Consider the following 16,262-nt stretch of genomic DNA (forward strand, 5'->3'; position numbering starts at 1 on the left):
TTGTTTTTGAATTCTCCCCACAGAAGCGGGCGTCGATGCTATTGACGATGTCGCAGAATTGCCGGGAAGCGAAGAAGCCTCTGTCGAACTGGCTGGAACCTGATATAACGGTCTACACAAGCAAGTTGATCCTAGCATGAAGATCTGGTAAGCTTGAATCATTGAAATAATCTCCACGTATCACCATCGATCGCAGCGCCTACCTTTTGGAATTCGCACCATGAACGCATATACTCGCTCACAGCTGCATGATCCTTTGGGGTGTGGGCATTTTGCTAGGGGGCGTCCAGCTTTAGGGACTTTCATCATGAGACGGTCGAAATGCTGACATTTTGACGAACGGTGCCCACGGATACATGGCTCACTAATCATCCATCAAAGGTATTAGAACGCCATGCATGCATTTCCGCAGAGATGCTGTAACCTACCATGACCACTTGGCTCCTTCTTCATCGAGAGGCATAATCGTTATGATATGCTTACTGATCCATGCAAGATAGGCCTCAAGTATGGTATTGTGAAGTATTGCCTTCTGCCCAATTCCATAAGATAACTAAGTTCTCCGGATAAAGGTCATCACCCCGTACCGATTGGGCCCGAACACATCGACTAACGCACGATCACCCCCGCACCACGGCTGTAAAGCTGCTCGGCTGGGCAATGAGTAAGTAAAGCAGTTGACAAGTTGTTTGAAAGAAGCTTGACAAGCAAGCCGGTGCGATTTTGTCGTGTTCCCGGAGGCAATGCAGAGTCAAAGCTGAATAGACACAATCCAGCGAAATCTTATCGGATTCAGCGGTCCCCGAAGGCGGAAGGTGCAGGCTTTTGGAATGCCAAGAGAACGTGACCGGGCCCGAGGGGTCGAGGCTAGCTGACCAATAGGAACAGGAAACGCTCCCGAGACGCTTAGTGGCCAATGAATGAAGGCGGTCAGAGCTGCGTCCCCATTGATCGCTGTCTAAATAAAGATAATTTAATGCGGCCAGTCTTCAAACAAGCAACAAACTCGTCTACCTCCGCTACAGAGCCTTAGTGCAATTATTCGCTCCTTGTCCTGCTTTTACTACGCACAAAAAGGCGACTCTTTTACCCATGCCCTCGGATACTCACGAAAGCGCTCCTACGCCGGTCGGATATGAGCAAGGACCGGAGCCCTCCCGACCAGCATCTCCCAGCGCGCCGTCAACACAGAAGCTCTTCGGCGTGCCTGCGCCGGTGAAACGGGTCTTCGATCGCTTTCCTCTAGTGTCATATCCAGCAGAAGAAGTTCCCGGCAGTGTACATAAAAGCGGAACCTCTGAGCGGAATAGGTTGTTTGTTTTTATTGATCCTGAGCAAGCAACGAAAGGGGCGCCATCATTCAATCCGCAATGTCTCAGATGGCAGGTGAGTAGTTTGTGCTAGGAGATATATAGAAATTTTATTTCTAATACTTTGAGTATTATTCAACAGGCCTATCTAAAGTTTGTCGGCATAGACTTTGATCTTGTCCCCTCGAACAACCATGCTTCTCCTACAGGCGCCCTGCCTTTCCTTTACCCAGCCCTACCCGCTGGGACAATCAGTCCGATCCCTTCCAATAAATTACAAAAATGGGCCATTGAGCAAGTTCACTGCGAAGAAGAGCAGCAGCTCAATATCAGATTCGATGTATATGCGTCGTTATTGGATCATCGAATACGCAATGCTTGGGTGAGTATAACTTTCTTGCTTCGTAAGCCTCAATAACTAACCATAGGTTGATATAGCTACACCAACTATACTTGAACGAACGCAACTTTAATGAAGTGGCTAGGAAACGATACGTTGATGCTGCCACCTCCTCATCTGTCGTGCAGGCAGCGCTCGCTGTCCAACTACAACAAGCAGCTCGGGACGAACTCCTCAAGTACTCAGAATACATCAACGTTAATGATCTTGAGGCCGATGCAGATAACGCATTCGAAGCTCTTTCTACTCTGCTAGGAACGGAGGAATACTTTTTTAACCGGAGTCGGCCTGGATTGTTCGATGCCAACGTCTTTGCATATACGTATCTCATATTGGATGACACCCTGGGATGGAAATACAACCGACTGGCCCATCTATTGTCGAAATACGAGAACCTTGTGCGACATCGACAACTGCTCTTTGGAAAGTATTTTGCGTGATCATTTAGGGGACCCGCATAGGGCCTTTTTTTTTCTTTGGGTATCATCATTTAACCCGCGTTGAACTTTTGGATATACTATAATAGACATGTATGATATATGAACACTATTGATAAACTACAGATAAAAAGTCGCCTTCCAACAAGAACCATACCCAGGAGCTCCTTTTTTTCACCGCCCTTCTTCTCAGATCTTTCTCAGACAAACTCCCAACCAAACAGTAACACCAACATACTTCAGTGACCTTTTCCCAAGCTTCTCGACCATGTCTTGCGTCACTGTTCTCTCAATTACACCCTCGACATCGCCCTTGCTGCCTGTGTTAGTAGTAGACGGTAACGACACAACTTCAAAACCGGCTTTCGCAGCCTCGGCCAACAAATGAGTCACAGAATGAGCATAACTCCTCGAGGGGCGAACTTTGCTGCCTGTGGCGGAGTCAACAAACCCGGCTTGACTAATTTGGCCCATTTCAGCGTGCATGTTTGTAATCAAGAAACATGCACCTGGCCGAAGAATGGCTGCGGCAGATGCAAAATAGATATCTAGTGGAATATGCTCGGCAACGAGAGTAGATATCATTCCATCTGTGTTGTTCACAAGGTCCAGGGTTCCGGCATCCAGAGATGATTGATCGAGAAGGTCGAAGGGGGCGAGCTTCACGTCTACAGCGATTGCGGTGTTTCGCTGGAAATCCTGGACTTTCTGCCGAGCCACATCAAGCATACCATTCGAGGCATCAAGCCCAATAATCTGAGCATCTACTGCCCCCAGTCCATCTTCAGATACTATTGTGGATGATTCTGATGTAATGGTAGCTACAAGTTGCAAAGTATTCCGGCCCGTGCCACAACCCATATCGACCAGCTTACATGGCCGACGACTTGGCTGTTGTCTTCGCAAGTACTCCTTTTTCACTTGGGTCCAGAAATCAGGAAGTAGAGAACGCATTTCGATAGTGTCGAGAGCTTGGAGGAAGTTGCCATCCGTGTCGTAAACCTGTAAGAAACATTAGCATCAAGTCCTTTATCATTTGTAGGTGATTTTCTTCCAGCTTACATTGGCCCATTGGTCATAGGCTTGTGTGGTGTCGATATAAGCCACATCGCGCGGGGTTGACTGCATCGTCGGTGGTTGCGCCATTTGTGATTAGTGAATATTGTGTGTTCCAGTTCGGCGGTTCAATCGCGATATATGAGGGCGTGTATGTATATATATATACCTAGGCAATCCCCATCACCTGGGTAAGAATGGTGGAGTGAGTCACACCCACGCAACCACATTGTGTAAGTAAAGAGTTAGAGCTGGAGTCGACTGTCCCCGTTAATTCAGGCGCCAACCTAATTATTTATCAAGAGAAAAGAATTGAATGCTTTAACTAACCCGATTCAGAGCCCGCTGTGGGAATTTTGAAGGAAGGAAAATTAAAAAAAAAAAAAAAAAAAGCTTACCAAAATGGATGCAAATGATGTCATGCATGGCCTCTGCTCGTGGCTGCCTATTTTGGCAGGCATGCATTCGAGTATTTAAGTAAGCGGCCCGCCAACCAACCGACTCCCTTTCTTCCACTCGCGACGAGGACATCATTGGTAAATTCTGCAACCACTTTTTGTGCTTTTTTTTGTTTTTTTTTTTTTTTTTGTTTTTTCCCTCTTTTTCCCTTCCAGTGTTCTACCTTCTCTCATAAAAGAAATACCCCAGTAAAATGGCATCTGCCCTCCCTCTCACCCTCAAATCAATCAGCTCCACAAAACTCGAAGAACTCTCCAAACAACGTACTCTTTTCAACCAGCGCAAAGCCGAAATCCTGCATGCCGCCAACAATGCAGCTGATGATTCAGATGGTCTTCGCCGCAAGGTCCAAATTCTCCTAGAAGGCGTAACGCGTCTAGCGGGCCGCGCAGAAGATGCCTTTGATCGTGAGGATGATATCGATTTGGACCATGTAACACCAATGGCATCAGCAGCTCGTCTTCCCATCTCGCCGGACCTCTACACAACATCGGATTGGGAAAGGAGCCGAGATATCAATATTCGGCGCTTCCTGTTCCAAAGTAATTATGACAGTTCCGTTTCCGATGATGTTTTGCGCAGATGGATTTCATCCCTTGAAAATGATCTGAAGTTTCTCTCAGTTAAGTATGAACATGCTACTTTTTACAGTAGCATGGTTGCCGAGTGGCTGTCGAATTTTAAAGATGGAAGGGCCAATGTCGTCAAGAGCCATACTGCGGCTGACGACAGCGACGACGAGGCGAAGTCGAATAGATCGTCGTTCGAAGAAATTGGCCGTGCGGAAATGCACCAGCAGCGCCATACCTGGGAGCGTTTGGTATTTTCGCCAGCAGACGTGGATTCTCAGAGTATAGAAACGTACCTTAATAGGCTTTTCAACCGGACGAGACTGTCTCAACAGGCTCTCCGAGAACTTCGAGATAGAATCAAGAGTTTTGGATCTATGATGAAATCCGAGGCCAGGAATTCCTTTGACATTAGTCTTCTAAAAATTATCAGTAAATCACTACTAGCCAGCGACTTGCTATCTTCAGACAAGGTTATGATTCTGAAGGAATTCTTGAGAAACGATGAGGTAGCTCAGGAAGTCGCCGACGTGTTGAACTTGCGTTTCGCTGCTCTGGATCGCTGGGACTGGCCTGCCGAAGGTATTCCCGTAGAGATGCGTCGTCAGTTGAATGGTAAATACCGTGTTTACACGGATGAGGATCTCATTGATACCCTACTTTTTCATTACATTGGTCTGAAGTGGTCAGTTGAATTCCGACAAGTGTTTTTCGAGTTTCTTAGATCCCCTGCATGGAAGCCGAATACGAAGCCTATTTCTAAAGCAGACATTGATCGACGACACTTTTTTGTCGGAAACGTGAGCAAATCATTAACAGTTGATGACCTCCGGAAATCGATGTACCAGGATGATTATTTCATGAGTCAGCTCCCCGCCTCCCTGATTGAAGGCAAAAGAGGGTACGACGATGATGATGACGACGGCGTGAATGAAGGCCCAGACAAGCGCAAGTCACCCATTGAGACTAAGCATTCTCTGCTTCACTTGCTAATAACCGAGTCAATCATTCATAATCGACTTCGGGGGCAATTTACTGTTATACGATCAGACTTCAAATGGTTTGGCCCGTCGCTCCCTCATGGAACTCTATTGGCGGTTTTGCAATTCTTTGGCGTTCCGGATGACTGGCTAGGGATTTTCAAAAAGTACTTAGAATGCCCTTTGAGATTTGCCCAGGATGGACCGGAAGCCTCAGTGCGAATCCGAAGAAGAGGCATTCCCATCAGCCACAGTCTTTCTGATGTTTTCGGGGAAGCGGTCCTTTTCTGCATGGATTACGCTGTTAACCAGCAGGCAGATGGCGCCTTTCTTTACCGACTTCACGATGACTTCTGGTTTTGGGGGGAGGAAAAGACGTGCAGAAAAGCATGGAGGGCAATGACTGATTTCACTGCGGTAACTGGGTTAGAGTTCAACGAAGAAAAGACGGGCACGGCTCGAATTGGAACATTAATAAACCTCCACGATCGGAAACGGCAACGACAGGAGGTCTCTGATTCGTCTTCTAGCGATGAAGAGATGGGAGAAGAAGAAGAGAAAGAAGAGTTCTCCGAGTCTGATGACGACGCAGAAACATACCTCGGCATAAATAACGGGTTTGACCCGTTGCCCCGAGGTGATATTCGATGGGGGTTCTTGAGGCTGGATGCAGGACGAGGGCGCTTTCTCATTGATCAGGAACAGGTAGACGTTCACATAGAGGAATTGCGGCATCAACTATCCGCATGCAAAAGTATTTTCACCTGGGTCCAAGCATGGAACAGCTATTTCTCGCGATTCTTCAGCAACAACTTCGCCAAGCCCTCGATTGCATTCGGTCGAGAACACATTGATATGGCAATCAACACCTTGAGTCGAATTGAACGAGAAGTATTTGCGCATACCACTTCCAAGGCCTCGGGCAATGGCGGTGTGGTGGATCACCTACGTCGAGTAATTGCTGATCGTTTTGACATTCGTGATTTGCCCGATGGCTTCTTCTTTTTCCCCGTCGAACTCGGCGGCTTGGAGCTCCACAATCCTTTCATCAACTTCCTTTCAATGAGAGAGAATATCACACAAACCCCGCAACGGATCATGGAAAAGGTCTATATTATGGAGGAAGCTGACTATGAGTCTGCAAAGAAGAAGTGGCGGGAAGGAAGTATCGACGTCAACAGGAGTAGCTATCGTCGCAGTTTCATGCAGAAGTCTCTTGGTAAGAATGATGACGCAGATTCGCCAGAGGCTTTCTTCTCATTCGAGGAATACACAGCCAATCTTGAATCCACCAGCAAGGCGTTGTTTGGAGCTTACAAAACCCTCCTCCAGGTTCCTGAAGAGACGGAAATTGGCCAAAACTCGGGTCTGAGTCATTACATGTTTTCAGATGGGAATAACAACAGAAGCGGGAATACATTTGGAAGAGGCAGGGGAAGAGGAAGAGGCAGAGGAGGTTTGCCTTGGAACGAGCAGCGGCAGCAGGATCGGATTGTTGTGGAGGGGATCGGTATGACTCCGTATTGGAGTTGGGTAGCTGAGGTTTATCGTGGTGGAATGCTGCAAAAGTATGGCGGTCTTTCGGCGGTGGATCGTGCGTTGATGCCGCTGGGTGTGGTGAAAGTGTTGCGTCAGGGGAAAGTTCGGTGGCAGGGGTAGTTTGTTTGTTAGTAAGTTATATGTTTTTGATACTCATGTTAGATACCTAGGTAGTGAGGATTATGATTGATGGACATATTTTTAGTGTATACATGCTCATTACGCATATATACACAACATGTAGAGAGACCTAGAAAGCCCACCTAAACATCCAACTGAGCAAACTCAGCCAACAAGCTTCGTAAACGAGACTTTTCCCCCTCGCCACTGAAAATACTTTCAACTCCCTTCTCACAAAGCGCAATCAGGTCTACGCGGCCCAGACCAAAATGTTTTGATGCAAGGTAATATTCCTGCGATACTGGACTGCAGAAGAATCCTACGTCGTCGGTCTGCATGTTTCAGTCAGAAGCATGAAGAAAAACGAGGGAGAAAGACTAACACATAATATAACGGCACAATCTGTCTCGCTCCACCAGTACCCAAAATGATGATCCTCAAACCCTCCATGAATTAATTTTGCATGCACATTGCATGACATGCACAATTCAAGGGCAATCTTTTTCGCCGCGATTTCCTGTTTTATTGCGTCTGGGACATGGATAACATGGCCCAAGCGGTCTGGTGAGAATGAAAAAAGCGTTTCAAGCTCTTGTGACATGTTTGAAGTTGAGTATATAGTTTCTGCGAAGTGCAGAGTTGTTTTGAGACCAGCGGCTTTGGCCTTGTTGAACGCTGAGCGGTAAATTGATACGTCGCCTTTTGTGGGGTTGCCGCAAAGGTCTATGCCAACTATGACTGGCAATGGCTGCAAATTCTCTGAAACATTCAAGTCATTATAATTATAATTATTATGGTTGTGGTTGCAATGTTTGAGCGCGATGTTGACGACTTCTTCTGCTGAAGCGGAGGTGTCTCTCCCTCTGTCGATCGATAAGATGAGATAGACAGACATCGTGGTTTGTGGCTGCCTCTTAAACTCTTCGATAGCACTCAAAACTATTACAACATATTCTTCCTTCGAGATTTCTACCTCTCCGTGGTTATTGCGAATCTCTCTCGGCGTAGTGCGCAGTTCCAGATATCGCACGCCATCATCTTGAAAGTCGTTCAGAACGCACTTTGTTGCATATTTAATACTTTCAACATCATTCACTAGATTATAAATGGATTTTGAGAAGACCTCAAAGAATCTTGGTTTTTTTTTTTTTTTTTTTTTTTTTTTTTTTTTTTTTTTTTTTTTTTTTTTTCAGTCTATTGGCTTGTATGCTTGAAGCTACTTTGGTGAGTACATACATGTCCAGTCCATAATTGACTTTCCCAGGTGGCATGAGCACCCATGGATCCTCAATCGTAAAGCGCGCGTCTTGGCCCTTTTTGTGATGCCAGATTTCGTGCAAACAGCCTCTAGTGATGCTACCGCTGAGATGAGCGTGGAGCTGAATTTAGTCCTGATCATTAGCAGTTGTTTGGTCAATGCATAAGGGAGTTGAAGCTGAGTCACCTCTATTTTGGGCAAGCGTTTGGTGAAATATTCGCTGACAGGCCTTGATGCATCAGCCATACTGAGAGTTAAGTTTGAATGAAGTCCTTGGGTCAATGATTGATATTATTTCGTGGTCGGGAACTGTCAACTGGATGAGCCTGAATTGGGCCGAAGCGGTGGGCTAGGTCACGTTCACCGCTTGCCCTAATTGCAGGATTTTCCTAACTAGGTAAGTAGTCTCTATATCACTTTTACCGTCACCTTGACCTTTGAGAGCTCTGTACTCAAACTATTGTGGTGTTGCTAGCATTCTTTGATTGACCGTGGCCTTTTGTTCATCTGGCTGCTCTTGTGTACTTTGACAACGCCCGTTTATTTCGCGGCACCATGGGAGCCATCTTCTTGACTGCCCTTTCGGTCTCGCAAATATTCCAAAGAATGTCCCGCTCATATCTTGGGTCTTTTTGTTGATCGGACCAGCTTTCGACCTGGGCAACGTTCAGACTAGATGTTTGACTCGCCTGGGTTTTGGGTCGTAGATGCGGACTTTTTTCTCTTGCTTTTTCTTGAACATGATAAGTGCGTATATATATAGGGACATTGGAGAACTTCGAGTTCTTTTTTGAAGGAAGGTATTTGAGCATGGAAAGAGGCTGGAAATCATATGACTTTATATCATTTTCTCTCCAACGATTGACTGGGATTACGCAAAAACTTCATTCAAATCAATAGAGAAGCGCCGATCTAGCTTTCTGTTTTTAGTATTTACCGGGCAATCATGATTCTTCACCATACATCAACTGACCCGAGCCTCCCAATTACCGCCATTGATTCACCTCGACTATACTAGTTCTATTGGGACTAAAAAATAAAGGAGCGATCGTTTAAGTTGTAAACATTGTTTTTAGTCTTACTGGATAGTTTGATTCTTTGTTGCAGTAAGCAAAAAATATCTTACATTGTTCACCGACATTACTCATTCGCAGTTAGCAAGCTGCTCCCTTAGTTGAGAAACAAAGCGACCATCGACTAAGGGCGCCTGAAGTACTTCACTGGCAAAAATCTCCTGCTGCCCCTTATGTTACTGGTCGTTATCTCTTTTGATCCATGTGACTTGTTTTGATCCCGCTTTATTATTACCTTGGTGCCTTCTTTAGCCACCGAATTCCTACCTAGTAGACTGCAAGCACAACCAGTGCAAGTTATGCAAGAATTCAAGCCTCCGTTTATTCTGATGCACCTCTTAAGGCAACGCGCGGCACGAACTACAGTACATACTAGATGCTAGTTAGAATTCCCCACCTCTGAGTCACTAACAGCAGGCAGCAGTTTTCTTACTCAGTATTTAATGAGTCAACATGTATCGTTGACATAGACATAGTTTCGCTATACAGACCACAGAAAATGGAGTCTATGAATCGAAAGAGGTTCCTCGAGCAGTACACCTACGCTGTTCAGAATGATTTCACATCTCCTTCTGGAGAGCCCGCAGCCTGGACTCCAGGCCATCCCAAACACTGGGGCCAAGAAAGGGCAAAAATCCCACTAGGTGGAAAGGCAAGCTCGCTTGCCCTAAGCCCCGATGAAAAACTTATCGCCGTCGGGATTGAGGAGGACATCCATGTGTTTGATGTGACTACGCAGGAGCGTCTCGAGGTGTTGAGAGGACATACGGAGACGGCGAGCAAGGTCCGATTTTGTCCAAGCTTAATAATGAATAATAAAAGTGGTAAAGACGAGAATCAAAAGACGACTCGTTATATTCTGGTATCACAAAGTTCTCCTCAAGAAGGGCGTCTCGTTATCCTATGGGAGCTGGACGAACATGGGAGGCTGGTGAGAAAAGGAAGAGAGAAGAAAAGCGTTACTGTCGACGCCCTAGCAGACAAAATATTGAAACCTCTAGTAACCGAAATTACCGCAGACTACGGTTGGGATCACGCTGAAAAAGCTATCAGAGCCCTTGACCACGAAGTGAGAAATACCCTTCGCAACGTCATCAGATTACACGAACAGGAAGACAAAATATGCTTCGAAGGCGAGCTGGCTTCTTTCGGTAGTCCCACCTTCAGTTCTGACGGTAAATTCATGATCTATCTCAGTAACAATCAGACAACCCAACACGGAACTCGTGAAGCTGCATCTCTCCCCTGCGTTAATCTGTGGGATGTTGAAACTAACTCCCTCCAGTACCAACTCCTCGGCCACACGGACTCGGTAATGTGGGCTGCAATGAGCCCAGACAGCATGCTAGTCGCATCCATCGCGTGGGACGGTACAGCACGTATTTGGGACGCCAGGTCGGGAGTCTGCTTCCATGTCCTAGGCCCATTTGGTGGCCAGCTCTGGAGCGGTGCCTTCTCCCCGTGTGGGAAGTATCTTGCCATCAGCCAGGGGAGTCCTAAGACTTATATTCATGTTTATGACATTAGCACCGGACATCCAGTCTCTCGCTTTGAAGGCTTTCGTCACTGGGCGCGTTCCCTGGCCTGGAGTCCCGATGGGACCATGATAGCAGGCGGAGAAAGAGACGCAGAACTTCTCATCTGGGATCCATATACGGGGGAGGAGCGGATGCGATGGCGTCTGGGCTTTGATAATAACATGATGCGCCGCTTTGCGTATATTAGAGGGGTGCAATTCGTGGATGGTGGCCGAAAGCTGATGTTTCAGATACTAGATGGAACAGTCGAGGTATACGATTTTCAAAGCAATCTCAAGAAGCAGTTTACGAGGCGCGCGGAGGATAAAATAGACGAATACCATATTCCACAGATGGTTTGTTCGGATTTGGGGCTTCTTGTCGTTCCGGATGGTGATGGAGTCCTAAGGCTTTGGGACGTCTAGGACTCGGAATTTAGAATAGATAAATAGTTGTGCTCATGCGAGTACCTTCAGAAGTTGAACATCGATCGAACCATGTGGACCCTTGGCTATTGTCGCACGACTCCTCCTTGATTATTAAGCACCCATGCATCTCATTTGAGATGTACTTCCAGCTCCCTTATCACTCACCTAAAGGTGATTAGGGAGGAACATCACAAGATGTCACGGTGAGAAAGCCCACTAGGAGCTGCGAGGGTTAATCAATCCCAGCCTCGGCACTGGCGCTATCCTAAGAATAGGAGCCTTGTAGGCTGCTGTCTCGAGGCCGCAATGATCCATGCAGCATCTCTTCCGGGCTCAATTAGCTACCCAACCAGAGGGCTGAACTGGTATTACTTCCATCGTCATTTTCTACTTTCTTCATTTGTCCGCTTTCTCTGTGCTGTATTATTGAGACATTCTGAGTTGTATATGCCAATAATACTACCTAGGCAATAAATAATTAGTTACGTGTTGTGACTTGCTTGCAAATCAGATAGCTGCCATTAGTTGCACTACTAATGGTGTATTCGGTCAATATTCAAATGCATGACTAGCTACAGGAACTAAGAATGACTCATCGAGAGAACTCTCCGTAACTAGTTACTGCCTAGCACTCAAGACACTTACCAGGCTCGTGGCTTGCCTAGGTACCTAGCTGAACTCGCTCGAGCAAGAAGTCATCGCATGTTTGCCCAGTCTTGGCCATCATAAGTAGGTTTATATGGAAAGAAAATCTCGGCAGAATGGCGGGCTAAAGTAAAATTAGGCACTTGATGCTGTCAACTCAGGCATACGATTGATTGGTGTCTGAAGAGAGCAAAATGGCCCGCTTGTGGCCCATGAAACGACGTGGCAGAGGGATTTGTGTCCGACCATATCGACTAGCGTTGCGCGCCTGAAGTTGAGGGAGAGACTTGGAGAAGCTACATAAGACGCTTTCCCGTTGTCCCCGAATGCTGAGAAAGAACAACCAAACCGCATATCTTTTCGTCGTCGCTCGAGGCGCCGCATTAGGATTCACGTGACGCACGTGACGCACGTGACCTGGGCGGTGTGTGGCGGCGTGGCGTCGGCTCGGCCTCAGGCTCAGCCGGTCGTGCCTAATAACTAAGGTATGAAGAACGTATTCTCGCGCATCCCTTAGCAATTTTCCATCTCTCACCCCATCCCTTGCGGTGACTCATCGCGTCCTCTCTGCCTACACTAGCCAAGTATCTAGAGATCCAGGCAGACAGGCCTCGCCTCGAATCGGTGCAATCCCTGCCACGACCCCCGAGCTCTGGTGGAGTCATCGTCGTCACACGACGGTTGTTGTGGGCTGCGCACCTCGCTTCTGTTGTTGGAATATTCGCCTGTCTGGACTAGGCGTCCAAGATCAGAATCTCGTCGCTGGCAATTCGCAGCAGCCTTCGTTCTGTGAAGCGCCGCGTCATAGCCCGCGTCTACAGCTAAGCTTACTGGGCGCTTCGGAGAGCAGCCTGGAAACCTGAATTTTCAGGTGGCAAAAAATCATCCGCGGATGCCTTCCACGAAGTATATGCCGGGCTGTATATAACTGGAAGACCGCGTCCACTTTTCGACCCAACGCTGAATCAGACACATATTCTCGTCGAACTCGCTCATCAGCCTTAACCTCACAGAAATACAACCACGACGCCTTTAAGATAACAAAGTGTGGAGGATCGATCCATAATAACACCAACACCAAAATCAACTAGACCCTCGGCTCAACTCGCGAAATAGACTTAGTCCTTCATGCCTTCTACTGTCATGGGCGACGGCACAGATTATCCCAGTCCAAGAAGTGAAGGACCCAGTGGACCTAGTGCTATTCTAATTGCTGCGCCAGAATCGCTTTCACCCCCTACCAAAATGACAGACTCTCTCACAAATCTCACAAATCTTGATGGAACGCGCCCGCGTTTGTCGGTGCGACGTTCTCGCGACCCGCCAAAGAATGAAAGCAACCAGATTTATTGCGATCATGCCGACTGTCAGGCTAATCCGCCGACCTTCAGACGACCTTGTGAATGGAAGTAAGTATTTCCCAATTGTTACAAATATCCTCTTTTGTTTGGGCCCCTTCGCTAACAATCGCTCAATAGTAAACACATGGATAAACACGACCGACCTTATAAATGCATGGAACCCGGTTGCGACAAGATTCAAGGCTTTACATACTCCGGCGGTCTTTTGCGACATCAGCGCGAAGTGCACAAGAAGAATTCCACCACGAAGAAACCCTTAATGTGCCCATACGCTGATTGCAACCGCAGCACTGGCAACGGGTTTACGCGGCAAGAGAACTTGAAAGAGCATCTCCGCCGTCGACACATGCACTCGGAGAATGGAAACTCGCCAGAATTATCGGTGCTCACCGTGGCAGACGTCGAAGGTCTCAAGTCGAGCTTTTTAGATCCTAGTCCGGGGCTAAAGCGTAAACACGATGGCACTGAGACGGTACTTGATGATGTTGTGGATGACGGGGACAATGTAGATCTCCATAATGAGCTGAAGCGCTTGCGACGCGAGGTTGAAGAGAAGGATCGACGCCTTGAAGAGCTTGAGAAAATTGTTGCCGGGCTGCAGCAGTCGATTCCCCATCATGGCATACCTGTGGTTGCTACCGGCGAGGTATAATCATGGTTTCATGTCATTCGTCTCCTCTCTTATCTTTTGACTTTCTGTCTCCCCCTCTCTTCATTTTCCTTTTGTGTGTAAGTGGGTGCATCAGTGGGCGTTACGCAGATTTCATGTTCATGACAGCTTTTATACTTGCTTCATATGCACCGTCCAAGATGACTTGCGACAAGTATTAAGCTTTAAGGAGGTGTGGTTTTTATGTGGGTTTCAGTTGCTTTTGTTTTCTCTTGGCCTGAAGAGATTAAAGGCGTTCTTTTGTCCCTCCCTATTTTGGGTTGGCATCGGAAATTATGGGAGAAGTTCGAGACATGCAATCTGGTTCTTGTAGTCAGTCAATCGGTTATCAGGGGAATAGGGGGCGTTCCTTTTGATTCATTTCTTTTTCTTTTCCTTTCCTTTTCTTTATTGTCGAGGCCAACCCGTTGTTTTTGACATTTTTACTCTTTATCAGATATACCCAGTTCTCTCTGTTACGATAATTGATGTCACCAGCACTACAACTCCTATTAGTCTTTACCACAATACACATTCGCTGCTATCTCTATGCTTAGTAACGTTTAAGTAGATGAAGGTTTCATAGGCAGGAAGTTCTTTTGATCATTGCATTTCGATTTCAGCCAAAGTGGCTGGACGAGGCTGAATGCCATTTCATGCATGCACGTGTACAGACCAGATAATGCTCAGAGTGGTAGAAGTTAGGCGGCACTACGCACAGACCAAGTGCAACTCTTGGCACGGAAATTAGAAATGCCGCTCCTAGTGTAGCGGCACTTGGTCTGTGCGTAGTCGGCGCAAACTACACCCTCCATCATCAGACAAACCGAGCAAACAGACCTGCTTATATAAGGCATTACCCCTGCAGGCACTCGGGCGATCATCGTGACATCCGATTAGCCCAGCAGCCAGCCACGGGTGCGCACTATTCCCGATTAGGCTCTCAGCCCTTCTTCAACATCCTCGAACTCCTCCCCTGGTTTGTTTGCTGACAGTCAACCCTGCAGTAACTAACTAGCTATGTGCTGAGCTGGTCCTCTGTGCACCGCGATAGCACGCTATATTTTTCTCCATTACACCCCTCAATTCACTGCCATTTCCCTATTCTTCTATAAGAAATAGCTGGCCCGGTGAATCAATCTATACTGCATGCATACTACCACTGTTCTATCAATGGCAGACTACGCAATGTCAGATATGGTGCAGCCCACTGCAGACGTACAGCGTAATAATGTGCTTTCTAAAACTCCCGCAGCACTATATGCTCCCGCTCATGATTATCACGCAGCTGTCCCTAGCTATTATATGAAGACACTGATCCCCCCATCGACACTGGGTGACAGAAAAAGCGACAATCTCGTCATTGAGCCGCCGAAAGACCACACTTTTGAAACTGGGGAGTTTGTTAACCAGGGTTTCTTCGACAAAGTTCACCAGTCGTGGTTCCTTCACAAAGCACCTCGTGCCGAATGGACCTACTCCATGCGCCGAGAAGCTCAGCAAGTCCTGCCTTTCTTGTACCTGGGGCCCGCTTCCGTGGCGCGGGATAAGAAGTTTGTCAAGGATGAAGGCATCACTTTACTTTTGTCGATTCGTGACAAGCGAGCGGCCATTGTACGCTTGCTTTCGGGGACCAAGGTTGCCGAAGAATTGGGGGTGCAGTCTGACTCGGTCGATGTGGACAGTGACCAAGAACTCATCGCCCTCTACCCCCAGGCTATTCGCCGCATAAATCAGCACATATCATCAGGAGCCTCGGCCGGCTCAGATCTGCCACCGAGGGTGCTCGTCTTTTGTGAATCAGGCAATAGCCGATCCGCTAGTGTGGTCATTGCCTACTTAATGAGCATGCTAAATATGGATATGGCTGCTGCAATGTGGGCTGTGCACCATCGGCGTTTCTGCATAGATGTGGACGACTCTATGCGGCTGCTTCTCCTGTCTTTTCAGTCCATTCTCGATGCAAAGCGCGAAGTTGCGGAAGCCCGCCGTCAAGAATCGCAACAAGCGTCTTTAGCGGTGAATCCGATATCTTGTCATTCTCACGGCCATGGGGGATGTCACCTCACAAAGAAGAGGAGTTTTATTGAATATGACGACGATACCACGCTGGCTATTGGACATGCTATGGATTGTATTGAGTCAGCGCAGACTCATCTCGAAGGGGATTCGGAGCATCTGAGGCGAAAGCCGGCTCCATTCATCGAGCGCAGTCTTTAATGATATATTATTACTAGAATTTTTTATGGAAAAAGTAGCTTCTCTTCCTTGCTTTGGACTACTTAGGCGTCATTGGGACAGGATCATATCATACCATTGGTATGTTGCGCGCCAAAAACAATAGATAGCTAGATGAGGTGGAAACAACCGAAATGCATGTAATCCCATGATTCTGAATACAGAGATTTGCTAGGCTGTGATTTTTTTTTTCTGAAGGAGAAAAGAAGCAAATACACACTCC

General features: G+C 47.1%; 6 protein-coding genes across 6 annotated transcripts; 5 read left to right on the plus strand and 1 right to left on the minus strand.

The window, feature by feature from the left end:
* Window positions 1–1,092: 1,092 nt before the first annotated feature.
* UA08_00816 (hypothetical protein) lies at window positions 1,093–2,150 on the plus strand (the record flags this gene model as incomplete). Its single annotated transcript, XM_020260664.1, has 3 exons — window positions 1,093–1,386; window positions 1,453–1,692; window positions 1,749–2,150. 3 exons carry the CDS (start codon window positions 1,093–1,095, stop codon window positions 2,148–2,150), a joined length of 936 nt encoding a protein of 311 aa, XP_020124633.1.
* A 186-nt stretch (window positions 2,151–2,336) lies between these two features.
* On the minus strand, window positions 2,337–3,293 carry UA08_00817 (hypothetical protein; the record flags this gene model as incomplete). Its single annotated transcript, XM_020260665.1, has 3 exons — window positions 2,337–2,968; window positions 3,023–3,149; window positions 3,210–3,293. The coding sequence occupies 3 exons, from the start codon at window positions 3,291–3,293 to the stop codon at window positions 2,337–2,339; spliced, it is 843 nt and encodes a 280-aa protein (XP_020124634.1).
* Window positions 3,294–3,855: 562 nt separating this feature from the next.
* On the plus strand, window positions 3,856–6,870 carry UA08_00818 (hypothetical protein; the record flags this gene model as incomplete). Its single annotated transcript, XM_020260666.1, has 1 exon — window positions 3,856–6,870. The coding sequence occupies one exon, from the start codon at window positions 3,856–3,858 to the stop codon at window positions 6,868–6,870; it is 3,015 nt and encodes a 1,004-aa protein (XP_020124641.1).
* A 2,830-nt stretch (window positions 6,871–9,700) lies between these two features.
* On the plus strand, window positions 9,701–11,143 carry UA08_00819 (hypothetical protein; the record flags this gene model as incomplete). The annotated part of the gene is made up of 1 exon (XM_020260667.1): window positions 9,701–11,143. One exon carries the CDS (start codon window positions 9,701–9,703, stop codon window positions 11,141–11,143), a length of 1,443 nt encoding a protein of 480 aa, XP_020124642.1.
* A 1,776-nt stretch (window positions 11,144–12,919) lies between these two features.
* Window positions 12,920–13,804, plus strand: UA08_00820 (hypothetical protein; the record flags this gene model as incomplete). Its single annotated transcript, XM_020260669.1, has 2 exons — window positions 12,920–13,200; window positions 13,270–13,804. The coding sequence occupies 2 exons, from the start codon at window positions 12,920–12,922 to the stop codon at window positions 13,802–13,804; spliced, it is 816 nt and encodes a 271-aa protein (XP_020124132.1).
* A 1,185-nt stretch (window positions 13,805–14,989) lies between these two features.
* Window positions 14,990–16,021, plus strand: UA08_00821 (hypothetical protein; the record flags this gene model as incomplete). Its single annotated transcript, XM_020260670.1, has 1 exon — window positions 14,990–16,021. One exon carries the CDS (start codon window positions 14,990–14,992, stop codon window positions 16,019–16,021), a length of 1,032 nt encoding a protein of 343 aa, XP_020123846.1.
* Window positions 16,022–16,262: the final 241 nt, after the last annotated feature.

The sequence above is a fragment of the Talaromyces atroroseus genome, assembly GCF_001907595.1.
Source record: "Talaromyces atroroseus strain IBT 11181 chromosome Unknown scaffold_0, whole genome shotgun sequence".
In the NCBI taxonomy this organism is placed as follows: Eukaryota; Fungi; Ascomycota; class Eurotiomycetes; order Eurotiales; family Trichocomaceae; genus Talaromyces; species Talaromyces atroroseus.